The sequence below is a fragment of the Aspergillus lentulus genome (assembly GCF_001445615.1).
Source record: "Aspergillus lentulus DNA, contig: Alt16, strain: IFM 54703, whole genome shotgun sequence".
NCBI lineage: Eukaryota > Fungi > Ascomycota > Eurotiomycetes > Eurotiales > Aspergillaceae > Aspergillus > Aspergillus lentulus.
The window spans coordinates 523,118-542,624 of NW_028322113.1; the positions used below are offsets into that span (position 1 = coordinate 523,118).

Here is a 19,507-nt window from a genome sequence, read left to right on the forward strand (position 1 = left end):
GGATGACCGGGGGAACTTAAAGGAAGGTTCGCTTGCTGTTTAGGATGGGTTTGAGCTCTTCTAAGTTCTGATCGATAGACCGATACTGCCGATGTGTCGCTTCTAGGAGCCTACTTAGATATCTAACAGGCTATTACAATGGCGATATACCATCCGCAAACTCAAAGATAATCACCCGACCCAACCCATGTGCAAGAGCAATCAATCGGTCTTGGACTAGATGCGGCCGGCCTCGGTATTCCAACGGTAGCCGGAGGAGTCTTCTACCATTCCACGTAATCCAGGAGATATCAAAATCCAGGCCGTATCCAACCCATTCCGCTTCTCTATGCTGGGGGGCAGTCAACTCCATGCCGTCGTTCGCGTTCGCTTTTGGGGCCTGTGCGGGAGTCGAGTTCAATGCAATTGCGATGCTGCCAAAGTTAGTGAAGAGGTTCGAACCGTCTTCGCTAAAGCTCAAGCCTGAAGGCACCAATTTAAAGAGAATGGCGTCTTGCAGAACTCCAGTTTCTACATTATATATCATGATTTCACTGGAACCATGGACAAAGCCACAGGCCAGGTAACGCCCGTCATGAGAGAATGCAACTGACACGCATATTCCGTTGCGGTCTGGCTCGCCTTGTATCTCGCCTTGTAGCTCACCTGTCTCTGCGTTCCATATGCGGACACCGGCCGCACAGGAGCCTGATGCCAGTAACAGTCCGTTTTGAGACCAGGCAACCGCATAAGGCCAGTAGGTCTCTATGGTTCTCTCCAAAACCCCGGTGTACGGGTCCCAGATCCGTGTCGTATTGTCCTTAGATCCAGATGCAACTCTCCTTCCATCAGGTGAGAATACAGACGCTTGTACATGGTCGGAGTGGCCAGTAAAAACGTGTATTATATCGCCCGTTTGGGTATCCCAAATTCTAATCGTCGAATCATTAGACCCAGATGCTATGAGCTTTCCATCGGGGGAAAATTCCACGCAGTTAATTGTGGATGTATGTCCTTTTAGTATGCGTACTAGCAGCCCTGTTGCTCGGTCCCATAGACCAACAGCACAGTCTACCGACCCAGTTGCTAGCCACTTTCCACAAGGCGACGCGGTGATTGGCCTAATCGGCAACGTGTGGGCTGCCAGGGTCCCCTGCGATACTTTAATCTCAGTATCCCATATACGCACTGTCACCTGGGAAGCAATTGCAAGTCTGCGGCCGTCACCAGAGAAAGCTACGGAGCGTACCCATTCGCCTGCCTCCAATGTTTGAAGTAGTGACCATGACCCCGCTTCAACATTCCATATTTGAACAATTCCATCCCGGAATCCCACGGCCAAGCGTTGCCCGGTCGGGGAAAAGTCCACAGATGATGCCCGTATGCTGTCTCGCTGGAATATTTCCTGAAGCTGTCCGTGGTCGACATCCCATATTTGTAGCGTCGCGCCGGCGGCGGCGGCCACGAATTTCCCGTCAGGAGAGAATGATATAGACCGGATGATCTCCAAATCAGGTGTCAGTATGTGCCTCAGAGCTCCTGTGTTCGCGTCCCACGTTCGAATTGTACCATCATCCCCACACGACGCAACCTGGGAATGCGCCGAAACCACAACACATCTCACCGCGGCGGTATGACCTTCAAGGATTCGGAGGAGTTTTCCGGTCTGCACATCCCATATGCGTACTGAGTTGTCATGTGAGCCAGAAATCAACATTTTGTCGTCGCGGGAGAATGCCACCGAGTGCACAAGGTCTCCATGGCCCTCCAAGGTCTTTATTACCTGCCCTGTGTGATGGCTCCAGACGAAGATCGTCTTGGTCGAACCGGAGGCTAGTAAAGTGCCATCGCGCGAGAAAGCCAGCGAGAACACGAGTTCTATATGGCTGTCAAGAACCCGCTGAACTGCCTTTGTCTTTGCGTTCCATATCTGGATTGTTGTATCACTGGAACCCGATGCCACGAGTTGTCCATCCGGAGAGAATGCGACGGAGATCGGCATGGCTTTAACCCCGTTTAGTATATGAACGTGCAACTTCCAATCTGAATCCATAAGTGGTGCGTTTTTGATCCACGAGGGTGCTTGGTCTTCAAACAGGGCCTTGACTTTACTTGATGAAGGGCTGAGGACCAAAGCGGAAATATACAATTGTAGTGGTGCGTTCCCGATGACATATTGATGATAATCGACAAAATGCTTTGCATCCGTAACGATTGAGAGAAGCTGAGCGGAATCACGAGGTATTTCCTGCGCGCGGAATTAATTTGTGTGTACCTGCTATACAAAGTCACAGGGACTGCAACTTACTGTAAGAGACTGTTCCAATTTTGCTAGCACCTCCACTGCACTTGTTATACTCCGTAGCAGACTGAGAGCCTCCAGCCAATGGAGAAGATGTTTCTGGAAAAATGCACTGACTGCGCCATTATCGCATAGTCCCAAGCTCTGTTGAGTATACGAGTCGAGCTCACAGAGGTGATCGATCCAATAGGTACATGCGTATCGAACGTATCGAAGCGGATCTGGAACAGGAGCTTCAATCTCTTCCACAGCGCACCCGGGGTCGTGTAGATTCCAAATATCCCGACACAATGTATTCGACATGTCCTCCAACGCGCGCGAAACAATGCCTGAGTGGATAACTGCGTCGCCATTTGGGAACACCTCCTTGTATCCATGAGTAGTAAGGTAATCTTTGGCTGATTGATGGACAAAATAGATCATTCCTTTGCGGACAACTAGAAAGTTGCCACATAATCCAACAATCTCCTCTAGAGATGCTTGATCTTCAGCAAGCTCCGGTTCAAGTCCAGCCAGAAGACCGAGCTCGGTCAGATGTAGTGGCCGCAGGGCAAGTGTGATAGACCCAAGGATACGTTGGCAATAATCAAACGTGTCCGGTGATTCTTTCTTTAGCTGATGCATTTCCCCCATCATTCGTTGATATAAAGGCTCCAAACCTGAGGGGAACGATTTCAAGACGGACAATGTCTTCCAGAGAAAGGTTTTCTGTAGTTGCTGGCAGACCAGAGCCACCCAGAGAAATGTGCCATCCGCATGAATTTGGAGATAATCCTTTACTTCTTGCTGGAGCTCCGCACTGTATCTTTTCCGCTGCGTAAGTTCTGTTATCTTGTAGTCAATATAAGCTTTCACCACAGTCTTTACATTCTCCAGCGCATTTTCATCGAGATCTAGCTCGGCGCAGCAGCCGCTGACGCCGAGGAGACTCCTAATCTCGTCTCTAGGTCGACTGGATACAAGACACCGCAACCGTGACGACAAGGCATGTTCTGTAATGAGCTTAAGTAATGGTTGCAAATCCGTCTGACACTCGTCCAGTGCGTCAATGATAAAATAGACCTTGGGGAGGTTTGGGTGATTGAGAATTCTGGACAAAATCCTCGACAACGCAAAGAATGCATTAGAATCCTCAAACAGCAAGCGTCCCCGGCTGTCGTAGTCTGAGCGGATATACTGTATAAGAGCTCGTTCCTGTAAAGCAAGTTGATAGACGAGACCTCGGAGTATAGATGTCGCTGTATTGAGTTTCGGGTCGGTATTCTGGCAGAGAAAGAAGGACACTAGGCCGGTGTCCTGTGCCGTCCGCAGCATGTCCTGGGTAATGCCAATCAAAAGCATCGTCTTGCCCTTTCCCGGCCCGCCTTTGATCCAATACAGGCCAGATCCATCTCCGTCTCTCCAATCGATAAAATCCTGACGCTCAAGAATCCAAGCACACGAGCCCTCAAGTAGCCGGCCCTTGGTTTGTTCAATACGTGCGATGTCATCTCTGGGGTCTGTCAGACAAAGGTCCTTCAGCAACCTGTTGTCCTCTTCCTTGTCCTTCATCTCCTTCTGCAGCTTGGTCTGATTCTGAAGTGCTTGCCCGAGGTTGGAGAGAAGTTCCGTCTCTTGATTTTGAGCAAAACTGACCAGCTGTTCCAGATGGGATTTTATCTGTTGGGTATTGTAGTCGGCAGAATCCTGCTGAACTATTTTTTCAGCGGTTTGAATCGCCTTCAAGTTGCCGTCCCAGTCATTGAGCTTAATCATGTCCTGGAGGTAGTTAATAACGCGATTTCGATAAAGAGAACAGACACTCTTCATGAGGTACGATAGGAGGAGCTTGTAGAGATCGATCAATTGACCCTCCAACTTGGAACGCAGACCTGCAGACGAGCCCCCATCCACTGTGTTCTCCCCGAGCAGTAGTTCCGACAGCTCGCAATACCAGGCCATCCGCGCAGCGACATAACTGATTCCCTCACGATTCGCCGTAGTTTCCGTAGTCGGGTTAACAAGTATCTATTCATGGATTAGCGAATGTTCCCCAGAGAGGATGTCACCTAGATATACAGAAAACTCACCTGTAAAGCAAAGGAAACTCCTACCCAGGCAAGAGCTGCTTGGGGAACTGGCTGCAGCGCCGCCCCAATGACATTATTCAAAGCAAGAACACCCTGCATCGCTTCCCCAATACCCAACTTCACCTTGTCTCCTCATTCTAACTTCTTCATACCGACTCGGATGAGTTGTTCCATCTGTAACTGCCTCTTCTGAGGATCGCTCTGTTCAATCTTATTGCTTTCTGCATCCCCAGAAGATGGATTACCGAGTTCACGAGACAGTATCCTTTCGTAGGCGTCAACCAGCTCCTTTTCCTCGACTTTCAGGCCGTCGTAGGCCGCGTTCCACAGACGCTCAGCTATATGGTGGATCATTTCTTTGCTTCCAGAAGATGGGGCCGTCGGAACAGCACCGGGACCAGCATTTTGAAGAAGGTCATCGATATTTTTGTGGGCTGTTGTTTTGGCATTAGCCGGAGGCGCCTCACCTGAAGGATCACCCCTCTTCTTGGAACCCTTATGCTTCAAGCGGGAGAAGAAGGACGAGGACGAGCGAGAAGTCATGACGGTGCAGCAGATGCTCTTAGACAAATACGAAGGGTTTATCCGCCTGTGAGCATTCAACTTTGATGCTTTCGACGATCAGTGTGGCAGGCAATCGAGTCCCATATAGTCTCGATCAGCGCTAAAACGTGGGGTAATTCATTATTCAATTGGCAGTCTGCAGGTCAGCGTGAGAAGATAAAAGCAAACATGCTTTGGAGGTAATTAGTGCCCAGCCGCACAAATTGGCCATTTTAACCTGTATTTGTTTATGGCTGGTGTTGCATGCGGGATATGTATTTTTATGCTTTGACCAACTCTATATACCTGTAAGTTGTTCTGCGATGTATTGTGTGCTGGCGCCCCTTATAAGATGTATTACTATAAATGATATAACATATCTTGTTATGCCTGTTAAATATTGTCTAACTATCTTAAGAGGAAAAGGGTTACTACTATATAATACTTTTGAATATACTATTATCTATAGGTTATATAGGGTTTACTATATCTGTCTTCTTTTTCTACTTCTTCTTTATCCCATTATAACCTAATATTAACATAATAGTCTTCTAGGGGCTTAGACGAGGAAATTATGAACCAAGGCTCCTAGGCTGGTTATTTATTTCTCTTGCTATTTTTTTTCCAATCGCAATCAGCATATATAAACACTTCTTCTGAGGACCAATCAAGGATGCGAGATTCTTGCATATGTGATTTGATAGGGCCCAATGCCCATTCAACTTGATTCTCCTACGGTACTAAATACACGACACAACAAGCCTTGACAAACTGGCAACAGCCGTACCATTCAATCCAAGATAATGTAGTCATCCTCATCCCAGAAATCCGTATCATCCCAGTGAGTGTCTGGGCCCGTGCAATAAGTGGTTCCCTCGATCAGAGATCCGTCGCAATCAGTCCTGGACAATGATGGATTGACGTCCATGAATAAAGTCGAGGGAATCCCGTCTGCGATGCAGATACTCCGGCAGGTATCTCCCCTCACGACTGTATGCCACCGACCACAGAACAGTGTCGTGCCCTTGGCAACGGGGAAGCCATCGGGCGGGTACTGAGTGGATTGGGTGTAGCCTGTGTTTGACCAGGGAGACGTGGCGCCTAGGTTTGGATGGCTTCCAGTGTCATTGAACAGCCCCCCCTGCGGGGAAAGACAGATAATGCTGCCGTGGACCTCGCGCGTGGATTGGAGGTTGCTGCATTCGGAGTTGATCCAGGGATTGTACTTCCTGACGTCGCCGTACCAGAGGGACTGTGCGCGTTCAATCGAATAGCAGGTGTCGTTGTTCTGCAGCATGTATTGATGGCCACAGTTCAGCGGCATGCATAGCTCGCGGCCGGCCACAAGCTCTGAGCAGTTGTAGACCAGCGTGGGGTTGCCGATTTGGATGGCGGCAGATGCCACCTGGTATTTCAAGGCAATGGAATCGCATGTGTCTCCGCGCTGGACCGTGTAGGTGAGATTCGACAGACAGATGGGCGTGGGGGCTAGTTCTTCTAGGAAGAGTGAGTCGTGCAGATTTGTCGACCCTTTGAGACCACAGGTCGGCTTAACCCACTGTTCTAGATCAAATCGATCTTTCTCACTGTACGGTGAGTAAGCACTGGCCTGTCTCATCTGTAACATAGTTGTAAAGCAGAAAGAACACATTTCAAATAGGGTCATCGAGGCAACGTTATTGACCACAGTGAAATGACTGATAATGTCGGGACAGTATCTGCCTGTGGCCGGATCCTTCAGACACGTCAGATTATATCCAGCGTACATATACCCGCCCAGCTCCGTCGCCACTGCTTTGTTGATATACTGGCTTGCGCAGGTAGTGGACACATTATCGAACCAGCTCTTGAGACTCTGACCACATCCCTTGTCGCAGACTTCGTTCGCAAGAGTACTATTCTCAATGTACTGGCCAACTACAGGCGATCGAAACTTTTCGAGATAGCTATGGCAAAGGATCTTTTGGGTGAGCGCAGTCTTGCAAGTTTCGGTAAGATTCAGACCCACGAGCCATTCAGGCTCGTAGAGCTGAAATCCAGGGAACTTCCTTTTACCGATTATGCTGTTGCCCTCGCGAATCCATGCCAGTATCGAGGACATGAAGCCATTGACGTTGGCCGCGGAGAGGGTGGCATTCTCATTCACAGGACTCACCATCTCCACGATGCCCTTGGTGACCAGATTATAGATCCAGGTGTCGGTGCTCTGGGAGATCTCAACGCCCCGCTGCTGACAGTTGGCGGTTACTAAACAATCTTGCCCATAGTCAGAAAACCAACTATAGAGACCTTTGTCAATGGTTAGCAAGCACAGTTTCGCGTACACCATAAGCGATTGCACTAACCTGCTCCCATCACGTAGATTGAGCTAGAATCAAGAATACGTAGAGCCCAGGAAACAGCACATGTTTGAGAATGAGCATCGCATGATGAGAAAGTAGGATCACTGGGGAACAGGCCGGCTGTGAAGGGCGTCGGGGCTTTTGGCGAAGGCTGGAAATATGGCGATTCTGTCTGGATCATGCTCAAGAAGAGATCCTTTGCCTCGGAGATTTGGTACTGGTAGAGCACATGATGCTCTGAAGCAGTTCCATACATCCAAGTAGGGCCTTGACTTTCAACCAAAATGCCCCGTGCGGCATAGACGTCAATCTGCTCCTGACTAGTAATATCTAGGTCATGATCTGCAGTCCACACCCAGATATTCTCTAGATAGGCTGAGGAATGAGGAGTTAGATGCAGCATAAGTGATGCCGCCTTACATTTCTCATTAACTGTGCCACTTTTCTTCGGACAGTTGCTCGCTTGCAAATCGGATCCAATGGCGCCTCCAACCCGGAAATGTGAGTCTATTTCAGAAGGTACAGTGAGCTTTTGTTCTTCAAAATGCGTGAAGATATTGAACTTACCCCACATTCCTGCAGAACCTTGGGATGATTCATGAACATTCCACTCAAGCAGAACAGCACCTGCCGTGGGCCCAGATACAGTGAACATCAGGCTTTGGATCTCAATGATTCCGACATCACCACTGCGACCGACCTGGACTGCAACCCGAGGGTTCTGCTCGTCTTGAAATTTTGGACCAGTAGCCATGATCTGGGACCATGCTTGGCCAATTATTCGAGAGCCAAGGGGTATATGGAGTGTGTCCTTGATGACATAGACTCCAAATGGGAAGAAGACAATGGACGACATGTTCGCAGCCCTATCCAAGATACTGTTCAGCACAGCAGTATCGTCTGATTTGCCATCCCCAGCAGCTCCCCAGGCTTTTACATCGATGATCTGGCTCATGCCAATGTCCCTGTAGGTTGGTCGACCCCGCTGAAAGAAGCTCGGGACCACAAGCCCGTCACGAGTTAGCGCGCTGCTTCGATTCATCGCAGGAATGTTCTGGCCATTCATAAAGGCACTGGTGGTGCGTGATGTGACTCGCCCAAATCCCCACGATTCCACTGTTACATAAGGGCCGCCAGACATTAAGGTTTTACTCTTGACGTTATCCAGGATAGCAGTGTCCACAGAAATAAAAGCCGCATTCTGGAGGAGGAAGGAAGTCGAATTTTCCGCAAAGAGAGATGTGACGATCCCAGTCTTTGTGAACGCTATGACTGCGTCAAGGATGATTAATGATCCCACCGACTGTCCTGTGCTTTGAGGACCACCAGCCTGGCGACAGAGTTAGGGATAATCAAACAATCTTAAGTACTGTAACCAGTGCAGCAGAGAGAAACTTACTCCACCAACGATGACGATGCCATTAGTGCAGTTAGTGATCACCACATCCTGCATGGTCCAAGCCCAGTCCCAGTGGATTTGCAAGGCGGTTTTGCAATTCATAAATGAAAGATGCGATGTAGTAAACTGTTGGTTACCGAAATATGCCCTGAACCATCGTCAGTAAAGTCAATGTAGTCCGGCAAAAGATGTCCCTTCGACGTACCCAAAATTACCTCCGACGAAGGTGAGGTTTGTCAGAAAGCCACCGCTGCCATTCTCCATGTAGATGCCCTAACATACGGTCAGGCACTATACTTGTAGAAGACTAATGACTTGTGTAGCCTCACCTGCTGGGTCGTGATGTTGTCCTGCATCATATAGAATATGATATTCTCAAGCGATGTTCCCTGCGCGACCTGCCAATGGATTGCACAGACGTATGCAAGTGGATTCGTCCTAGTAATGTCCATCTTGAAATTGCGGATAGATCTCAAGAAATTGTTGGTGTTCAGGTACCTGGACAGGTATTCAATGATTGGAGACTCGATGAGCATCAGCAGGCAAACCTACCACTGGGTGTTGTCCCCTGTATAGACATCCGAGGTTATAACACCAAGGCCAACGAAACTTGAAGCCGCCAGAATGGTGGGGTAGTCAAATGGCTACCAGAAAGATGAGTAAAGTGCATGATGCAAGCAGTCATTCTGTGAGTGGTGACATACATTTCCATAGAACTCAGTGTTGTAGTACTGTATAATCGGCGAGCTGACAAGGTATGTGCCAGAGGGAAAATAGATAAAGGCTGGATAAATTGTGCTTGAACCACACTCAGCTCCACAACGTCCCCCATCAGAAATAGCTTTGTTGATAGCCGCAGTATCATCGGTGACACCATCACCTCGCGGGGATTCAGTAGAGCTCGTCCATGGACTTGAACTTGTACACTCTTACCTTTTGCACCATAGTCCTTGACATTTCTCCACACCTATGAAGATAGGACCAATTAGTACAATTGGTTAAGTGGATCACATGGGGGGAACACTGACTTTGTATCCTGCGGGTGCAAATGGACTAGAACCCCTCTGCTCCATTGTTGTAAGCCAAAAATCGTTCGCGGCCCGTTTTCTGAGTTCGGTTCTCTCTTGCGCTAGCTTTGATGTTGGTACCGCAGACACGTATCCGTCGAGCCCGTTTGGCTTGAGGTATTGTTGTTGGGGAATATTAGTGTCATTTGTCTTTTGGACTCTGTACTGTCCGATGATTTTTCCTATGTCAATCCCATAATCTCCTGGCAGCGGCAACGGAGAGGCTTCCGCCACGAGGCGAGCAGCTTCAGCGAGCTCCGGGGAGATGGTGTACATGAATTGCTTGCTACCTTCATCGCTTCTCTTCGTTGCGTTCAACCTAATATCAGCTGCGCCTACCGGACCATCGTTGTTATAATCCAGTCTGGGAGCTGGCTGAAATGCAAGCGAGTCAGGCTGAAACTGGTACGTATTCCGTTGAGGATATGCCAGTCTCCCTTTGTTCATCACGGAAAGCGCCTGCCGCGCCTTTTGAATGAGTTTCTCAGCTTCAGACAGGCTTGATGGGAGGACAGAAGGCAGAGACACGGCGGTAGGCGCAGTCGCAGATGGTTCCGCTCCATTTTGCCGCTTTTGGTGCTGGTGGTGCAGAGTTTCATGGTTATGGCTCGAGCCGTAGACAGGGCTCAAAAGATAAAGAAGTATAACCAGAAAGAGAATAAGTTTTTGCTCACACGGCAACAGCCCATGGAGTCGAGCCATCCTGGAGCTGTGTGTTCAGTTCAGGAGGTTGCTTCTGTCAAGGAGTTAAGAAATGGAGGAGCACTCAGGGAGAAGGTATGGCTAAAAGTACTTGCATGTGCCTGGAGACAATGCTGGCCCATTTTACTCGGTCATGGTGGGGGATCTTGGATACCCTCCTGCTTGCAATTTGCTTGTTCTCCTAATGAGCATTCTGGGCCCAGTTCGAACTATCCCACGCCCCCGGATATAGCGGCAGTGCGTTGCCTAAGTCGGCCGTGTATATGAGTTTGAAGCGCTGTGGATGTGAACACAAATCTCTCAACAGGCTAGCTCGAATCCAGTAGCATCGAACGCTTGCCGTTTAGGCAAGACTGGAAATGAACTATCCATCACAATGATCATGCGAGCCGAGCACGGTGCGAGATGAGCACGTTGGGTGGTGTTGCTAGAGATTGCAATTAAAACGGTTTGCGCCCTCCAAGCATAGTACCTGCAGATTAGCTGTCAGATTGACCAAAGGTCTCCGTGGTTCGAGTCATGCTGGTATTTTGGTTGTCCAATGGTTGTGCAATTTGGATGATCTAGGAAACTCCCGGAGATGAGCGACAGATGGTAAGGCTCGCTTTGCAGTAAGGTCTGTCTAATCAGCAGAGCCACAGTTCATTTGTAATCCAATAAATGTAAATAACATTCTAGACAAGGATGTCGTAGATATAAGGTACTAGTACAGGGGCAATCATGTGTGATGAGACTGTGAGAGTGAAACACTGCGAATAGACTGATGAATTCAGATACTCCAACTTTGTCAGGACTAGGTACAACAGGTCGGAATGTGGCCCAGGCACCAGTCCCCAGGAGCTAAGTAGTAGGCAGCATTTGTATGATTGACAGGGTCTAATCTTTGGCTAGACTCCTATCCAATCCTTCTGCCCAACTAGGCCCCGTTGAGAGTCTAACCTCCCCGTATATTAAGCCAAGATACGCGGGGTGTCTGGGCATCTGCAGGAACAAAGACAATAGTCACAATACGACGCAAGTAGCAACTAATATCCAGTACTAGTACGAAGTAATAACCTCTGGACCACAGGGTAGACTACTGTAGGCATGTGACAGTGATTTTAATGCCTTGACTTTTCGGACACTTGAGCCGATGACCGGGCTTTCTCTTTGGCAATTTCACCACTTCCAACAGTCTGCTAACCGATGTTACATTGGCATTACTTTGCACTACTCTTTACCATGATAGGAAGGAAATGTCTGCGCCTAGAGTACCTGTTCGCCGGCTCCGAGGGATAACACATTAAAGGCTAAATAGCAATATATCACGACCAGGATAAACAAAGTGGAGCAAATGGGTCTCAAGATTCTCGGGCATATCAATCAATATATTTTGCGGAGTCAACGTTCACTACTGAACAAGATGGACAAGCACGAAGCATTGACCCCATTTGCAGTGCTCCATAATCTCGCTGCAACTAGTTATACTTAGTCTCGACACGATTTTATCACAATCGTGGTACTGCCAGTCATCTTGTAGTGTGAAGTGGCTTGCGCAGCATAGCGCCGTGATAAGTGCAATATGCATAGTAATCTAGCTTTGCAGTAATATTTCCACGGTCTCCTTTCAGGCAATTTAAAGCGTTTCATGCTGCAGCCAAAGGAGGCCGCTCCAAGAAAACCAGTGCTGCCATAATGCGCCCCGCAAGACATAGCGACGAAAATGCCTCCGATCTTTGACTATGGAATTGGAGCACACTTCTCGCTCTGAGGGTTGTGTCCCCTGCGAGCGAACAACCTAGTAGATATGCTAATTAGTGAGCAAGCTAGAATTTGGCTGACATGGACTCCGTCCTTCTAATCGGACCTTCGGGGGCCCTGCAAAATTGCGGATTCTTAGTAGGTAGTACGACTATAAAGCATCCAAATGACCCTTTGCAATGGCTCCACGAGTCTTATCAGTCCTTCCTACCCAACTCTGTATCATTCATTTTACCATGGGCCTCCTGAGAAGAGTATTGACTCTCTTTATTCTTGCGTATGTCTCGATTGAGGTGGTTGCGCAAGATTGCAGCGCGTCCAATCCCTGTGCAACGGGTTGCTGCTCTAAACATGGCTATTGCGGGACAGGACAGGACCATTGCGTACGTCTTTCACATTGTTGATAGAGGTAATATGTCCCTTTGGGAATCTCTAACGTCACATCTATGTCAAGGGACCCGATGTCTGCGCTGCCAATTGCAACTATGAAGCCACTACCCAATGTAGTGCAAACAAGCCCTGTGCAATCGGCTGCTGTTCCAAATTCGGGGTTTGTGGTTTTGGGCCTAACTGTACGTCCAAGTTAGCCGATATTTTCTGCGCAAGAATCACTAGCTGGGACATTCCCTGTTCATTGGTGCACTTGGTCTCTTCTCAACGTTTGCCCATTTATTGTCCATCCTTCTTCACTTCTCCCCGGGTTTCCTAATTCATGCACGAGGACAAGACTGGTGACAAATTAGCTGACACTGAGACCAGATTGTGGCAAGGAATCATGTGTCTCGTCCTGCGAAAGGAAGGCAGAGTGTGATCCAGGAACTTGGGGTGAGAAATATGCAAATTCCACCACCTGTCCATTGAACGTCTGCTGCAGCCAGTACGGTTTCTGCGGCACGACGCAGGAGTTCTGCGGCAATAGGAAAGTCACTAGGCCGTCATGCGATGATGGTAACAGCCTTTCCCGAGTCGTAGGATATTACGAAGGCTGGGCAACAAGCAGACCCTGCCACGCGATTTGGCCAGAGCAGATTCCCAGAGGCATCTATACGCACCTTAACTACGCATTCGCAACCATCAATCCAGAAACATACGAAGTCCTTGCCCCACATCCTAATGAGGTCAAATTAATGAAAAGGTTGACGGGCTTGAAGTCTAACCAGGCAAATCTGAAAGTCAACATAGCCATTGGTGGTTGGAGTTTCAATGATCCAGGCCCGACTGCGTCTGTCTTTTCTGACCTAGCAGCCTCGGAGGACAAGCAGAGGAAGTTTTTCAGATCTCTGGCCTCCTTCATGTCGACCTATGGGTTTGACGGCGTAGACATTGACTGGGAATATCCAGTGGATGTGGATCGCGGTGGCCGTCCAGCAGACTTTGTGAATTTTCCGAAATTCATGGCAAACCTGAAAAGCGCGCTGCAGGGTACTTCGACCGGTGCAGAGATCAGCCTGACTCTGCCAACATCCTACTGGTACTTGCAGCATTTTGATATCAAGGAGCTAGCCAAACACGTCGACTATTTCAACTACATGTCTTACGACCTTCACGGCACCTGGGATAAAGGCATGTTGCAGCCCTATCGACCCTACCGTGTGACATATCATGTTAGATCTGTGGCTAATTCACCTTTCACAGGGAATAAGTGGACCGGTGAATATCTGGATGCGCATACAAATCTGACCGAAATCACTGCAGCAATGGACCTACTTTGGAGAAATCAAATTAGTCCGGACAAGGTCGTTTTAGGGCTAGCTTTCTACAGCCGTGCATTTACCGTTCAAAGCACCAACTGCAGGTTAGTTCTACCCAATCCTGGGTTGGCCCGAGGCTATTCAGAGACAACGATTAAACTCAATCCCAGGTCCCCAGGATGTCTTTTCGCATCTGGTTCCGACGCTGGACCATGCAGCGGGCAGACCGGTGTGCTGCTCAACAGTGAGATTGACGACATCCGAGCCAGCAAAAGTCTCAACCCCACATTGGACAAGGATGCTGCGGTTCAGTTGCTTTCCTGGGATAACCAGTGGGCGTCGTATGACGATGATGCAACCTTTGAGCTCAAGATGGAGTTTGCCCGCAAGACATGCCTGGGCGGTATCATGGTATGGGCTGTCAGTCATGACACATTTAACGGGACGTACTCCAGAGCATTGTCGGGGGCGGTCCCACATTATCAGCCAGCGTCTTTTGTCGTAGTCGACAGCAGTGTTACGCCCAACGGTCTTACAGTATATACCGAAGAGAAGCAGAGGCAGTGCAAGTGGACTAATTGCGGGCAAACCTGCACTGGTGATTATGTCGCAGTCAAGCGTTCGGACCCAGGATATCGAGGTGATGAGCTGATGATCGAGGGCACTACGTGTCTCGGTGGCACCGTACATACCCTCTGCTGTCCTAAAGAACGTGTACCCCGCTGTGGTTGGTATACACACAATAACGGAAACTGCGACCCGACCTGTCCACGCGGTATGTTCGAAATCGGGTCCCTTACAGGAACGCTCTGCAGCAAGGGGAAGTATCAGGCTGCATGCTGTGAGAGCGGAAAGGACTCAACTGAGCTGTACAGCACGTTGCAATGGTCCAATTTTCCGGACTGCGCTGCTGGGAAATGTCCAGTTGTGCAGGATCGTAAAACTGAGACACTGGCGCTCGCCAGCTCAGGAAGCGGCGACAGTTGGTGCAAGCTTACCTTCAACGACACGCTGCAACGTGTCAAACAAGAAGAGCGGAAGCTATGCTACGACTCGAGCAACAAAAAGAAGACCTGGGGTAACTGTGCTTGGTACCGGTCGGTCGATTCCCCTCCTGCGGGCCAACCGTCCACGTTCTGTATGAATTCTTGCCCCGCAGACAAGGTCCGGCTTGCAACGTACGATACGGATGAGACCTGCTCGCACGGTATACGTGCGTTTTGTTGCGATGACAATTACTACACCACCACGGGGCGAACGAACCCGGAGATGCAAGAGTTCGCAGATGCCCTCAAAAGTTACCTGGTGAATGGAGTGTGTCCGCTGGGCTCAGGGGGGCCAGACGACCAATCCAACACAATGGTTATGAGAGATATCTTGATCACAGATTGGGATAGAGCCAGCCTGGATGGAGCGAGCTTGGTGGCCTCTCCTATTGTGCAAAGAGATGTCGATGACGGCTATAAAAAACTGCAGCTGTTGATTCCCATATTGACGGTGCTCTTGAAAACCGACGAGAACTCGATGAATGCGAAGGAAACGCTCGAGGCTGGCGACTGGAATAACTGGGCAAAATCCAATAACTACCTCGGTCTGGAGCTGAAGTTCCTTAGGCCCTATGTCCTAGGATTGAAGATTTGGTACGATTTGGGCTCTGAATTCGTTGCGCAGAACATTCTGTGCCGACCTGGAGCGTGGAGCGCTATGGCTAAAAACCAGAATCCAGCCATGTGTCTGGGCGATCCCTGCGATGAAGGTGCTGATCCTGATCTATGCCGGACTGAGGAACTGGAGGGTAATGCTGACGATAGCGATGATCCGGACTTGACCGAAAGATCTGTTGGTGTTCTTGACAAACGCGCCAGTCCCAAGACATACAGGGTCTGGTGTGCTGCATCCGGGACTTATGTCTCGGACTTGAAGATCTTGCCACGTCCTTACCCAAGCGCCGGGAAATGGAAATCAACCGACACTCAGTTTCAACGGGCGCGAGCTTACCAGGTTCGAGCCGACTGCGCAAACCCCCTGGTGGACCCGATGATCAAGACTGGTGACTTCTTTGATACCGAGCATGTGCTCGAGCTTCAGCTTATTCCTCTTTTCTTTGAGTATGCAACTGGAGCAACACTGGCCTCCGGCAAAGTGCCAAATTTCCATCCTATCGATTGCACTTTTTTTCTGGCTACCACCACAAACGGCCTGTATTCGAACATCCTTCGTACTAACAGCCCGCTTTATTCCTCCGATCCTTTTCAAAAGAGCAGTCAGCCAGCATGGCGAATCATGGCGGCCCTTGGCACCAAGACGAACAAGGAAAATTTCTACCTGCTCGAGAAGCCAGTCAACGGGATGAAAGCACGGGTATTTGTTCCCTTCCTATATCTATTGTGGATGTCTGCTGATGTCTATCTCTCTTGCTGCGTGAACAGATCATGGGTAACAAGAACCTTGTTGCAGCGAACAAGTGGGCCACTTTTGTCCATGATACGACTTTACCTGGGATACCGCTCAAATTAATCAAGGCCGCCATTGCCGTTTGGCATTATCTGAACGACGAAGAGGTCTCTGATTCCTTTGTGGAAATTGTGTCGAATCTACGCAAGGTTTTCCGGGAAGTAGATAGGGAGTATAATGGAGGGACAAGCCTCTTCGTCGCGGCCTGGGATGAATGGTGGCATGATTACATGCAATTCCAGCTTAAACGTTCATATGACTGGATCCATGAAAAGATCAGCGAGATGCGAGAAGTGTGGGAGGGCCAACCTGACCAGAACCCAGTGAAACCATTGGTACTGGGCAGCCTTGACCAGCTATCGGGGTACGCATTTTCCATTGTTCATCATGACCATACAATCTTTCCCTGATGATCTGCGCAGGAGGCGGAGGGTACAATTAGGTCCGGATGTATAGAGTGTTGTATCCCTGCTGTGTTGACCCTACTGCTACTGCTATGGTCCCTACTAGCTAGAGATAGTTGTATAGACACCTTTTTAGCTGAGTGAGAGATGTATGACAATATTCATCTCGCGCTATTACATAGAATCATGAAAATCCTTTGAAAGTCCAAAACTGCCTGACAGAATGCATGCTGCTGAGAACATGGGGGACTTTCGCCAAGATAGGCCCAAGCCCCAAGGGCCCAGATCAATATGAACGACTAGATTAAAAATGAGACGAGAATCATGCTAGAATCATGACCAGCTCGAGCTCGGCATTGTTAAATTAATAGGGGCCTACCACACGTGATTTTTGTAAGGATATCCTTCCATGGGAGCAGAAATAAATAAAGGCACGTTGCCAGCCACATTTAGCGCAGTTCTCACCACGTCCGCGTCTCTACAACACCATGGAGGATCTTCCCATCGAGATCTTGCGACATATCTGTTTTATGGTCTGTCTTGACCTATCTACTATCTGTGCTCTCAGCATACTAACAAAATCCAGATCAAAACAGACTCCCCAGGCGATCTTCCGCAGCTCAGATTAACCAACAGACTGTGGAGTGACCTAGTGGCTCCATTTTTGTTCGAATCACTCAGAGTAAAATTCCGAGACCTGGCTGGGCTTCAGGAGACCGCATCTAAAGTTGATCACGGCGGAATAGGGCAGAAGTTTCTCAAATATGCCCGTAAACTGGATGTGGTCTGCCTTTATGAACCGTATATCCAGACCAAAAAGGGAAGGTGTCTCTGGCAGGCTAAAGACTGGGGGATGGAGTTTGCCGACTACATCCCGCCAGCTCACAGGGACACGTTCCTGGAGCACCAGCTCAGCGAATCTATGGACTCGGATCTCAGATTTCTGAATCTGAGTGTTGATTACTATTCGGAGAAGGAGTGGCAGCCGCTCGTGTCGTTGATCGCGCGTCTTGAGAACCTAGAAGAGCTGAACTACGCAGCACACAACATGTTCCCTGCACCCATTCATCGGGTCATCTGCCAGTATCATCCGAGGTGCAGGGTGAACATCTGGTTCTTTCAGGACTTGAGCATTGATGTACCGGGCCGGGGAATGCCTGATCCTGGATACAGAGCCTCAATGGACGATCCATTTGAGATTAGTATACTCCGGTCCACAGGTCTCCATACTTTTGCCGTGAATTACTTCACCGCAAGCGATCCTAATGGAGGTCAAGGATTTGTTCACCTCGACGAGCTTCTTCCCTTTATCTGCATGGGTCAAAACCTAAAGCGTTTAGCCATACAGGCTAGCATTGCATCCAACGATGGCTCTATTTTGAAAATCAAACAGGAATGGAAAGACTTCTCTGCTGATTTTAAGCCCGTCCCGGCAGCTTGTTTGGACTCACTCTCATTGCAATTCGGGTCTGGACACGGACCGTTGGAGGAGATTCTGCTGAAACTAGAGAATCTTGTCGACCTATCTCGGCTCCGCTCATTGGACATGTCCGTTTACTCCAACCCGAGCTTGCTAACGCAAGCCGCTTCGCTGTTCCACAGCTTAGATCGGCTGTTTATTGACATGGACCCATGGGCCAAACGCAACGGAGACGTCAATGCGGATGACGAGGAGATGGTAGCCGCAGTCCGAGCTTTTGCTCCGGTGAGGTTCCTGTGTCTGCGCGGCTTACGCAGGACTTCTTCCCTCGATCCCATCCTTCAGCACCATGGCTCATCACTGCAGGGCTTTGCGATTGAGGCATCGGAGGAAGGACGCCCATGGAGGTCGCTGTACGACAACGGATACAAGTACCCAGTTTTGGACAGTCAACATATTTCTCGGCTAGTAGACTGTTGCCCAATCTTGCAGGAACTCCGGCTCCAGATTAAGCGCCAAAGAGGCAATCACCGGGAGTGCAACATATACAGAGCACTCGGTCGATTCACACGGCTACACACCTTGATCCTGGATTTGCATTGCGATCCCAGACAGTCGCCCATCAGTCCTGAAATGGTCAGCACTGCTTGTTTACGAGAGACTTTCATCAATGCTGCAACGGATGAAAACCTTGCAATGAGTATTTGGGACCTCATCGCGTCAAGTCAACCCAGTAAAAGACTGAGAAAGCTACGCATCATACCCTTCGGAGCAAACTTCTATTCGAGGGAGGAGAAGCATGTGATCCGGCCACTGAGTCGTTCATTTCTTCTCACCCGGCCCGATTTCTACTGCCAAACAAAGCCGGATGTGCGGGAGATTGGAAAGGAAGCATGGGAGTTGTGGCGAGAGGACGACATTTTTGAGAACGGCCGTCTAGACATACCGCAGCAGATCTATGATCTCCTGAATGAGATCTGGCCGTCCACGCGGGGGGTACAGAACAAACACTGGAACCAGTACTGGAAGAGCTTCCCTTTACAGACGGATGTTTTGTGATCCTGCCACCGTCTAGGTGATGCGAAACTAGATAGCAAAAGATACAAGTTTGAATCAATACCCCCATATCTTGTTTTTACTGAAGTCGTTCAACCACTAGATATCTGACTAGATATTGCATATACAGCTGCTCTAGGCTACCTAATAATCTAAGAATATTGGTCTTTGGCAGAAAAGTCGGCGGTTTTCACAAAGTCTGAGAAGGTTCGGAACTTCGGGGACAGAGTCGGTACCTATAAACGGCTGATTCCTGGAGCCATTCTTTATCTCGCTTCCCTTGGAGTACCCTCGTCCCTTCATTCGCGCTTAACTCTTACTTTCCATATTGACGCTTTC

The 19,507-nt window shown here is 49.1% G+C and overlaps 4 protein-coding genes across 4 annotated transcripts; 2 read left to right on the forward strand and 2 right to left on the reverse strand.

The window, feature by feature from the left end:
- Positions 1–133: 133 nt before the first annotated feature.
- ALT_7663 (vegetative incompatibility protein HET-E-1) lies at positions 134–4,893 on the reverse strand (the record flags this gene model as incomplete). Its single annotated transcript, XM_089600299.1, has 5 exons — positions 134–911; positions 1,059–2,227; positions 2,288–4,288; positions 4,351–4,451; positions 4,503–4,893. The coding sequence occupies 5 exons, from the start codon at positions 4,891–4,893 to the stop codon at positions 134–136; spliced, it is 4,440 nt and encodes a 1,479-aa protein (XP_089455192.1).
- A 790-nt stretch (positions 4,894–5,683) lies between these two features.
- ALT_7664 (glucan 1,3-beta-glucosidase) lies at positions 5,684–10,403 on the reverse strand (the record flags this gene model as incomplete). The annotated part of the gene is made up of 10 exons (XM_089600300.1): positions 5,684–7,182; positions 7,239–7,610; positions 7,656–8,565; positions 8,635–8,782; positions 8,840–8,907; positions 8,964–9,132; positions 9,187–9,278; positions 9,339–9,514; positions 9,568–9,601; positions 9,663–10,403. The coding sequence occupies 10 exons, from the start codon at positions 10,401–10,403 to the stop codon at positions 5,684–5,686; spliced, it is 4,209 nt and encodes a 1,402-aa protein (XP_089455193.1).
- A 2,019-nt stretch (positions 10,404–12,422) lies between these two features.
- Positions 12,423–16,698, forward strand: ALT_7665 (glycoside hydrolase family 18 protein; the record flags this gene model as incomplete). Its single annotated transcript, XM_089600301.1, has 6 exons — positions 12,423–12,526; positions 12,598–12,715; positions 12,903–12,968; positions 13,022–13,938; positions 14,005–16,195; positions 16,264–16,698. The coding sequence occupies 6 exons, from the start codon at positions 12,423–12,425 to the stop codon at positions 16,696–16,698; spliced, it is 3,831 nt and encodes a 1,276-aa protein (XP_089455194.1).
- A 482-nt stretch (positions 16,699–17,180) lies between these two features.
- Positions 17,181–19,171, forward strand: ALT_7666 (uncharacterized protein; the record flags this gene model as incomplete). Its single annotated transcript, XM_033557404.2, has 2 exons — positions 17,181–17,225; positions 17,279–19,171. The coding sequence occupies 2 exons, from the start codon at positions 17,181–17,183 to the stop codon at positions 19,169–19,171; spliced, it is 1,938 nt and encodes a 645-aa protein (XP_033413295.2).
- Between the last annotated feature and the right edge of the window lie 336 nt (positions 19,172–19,507).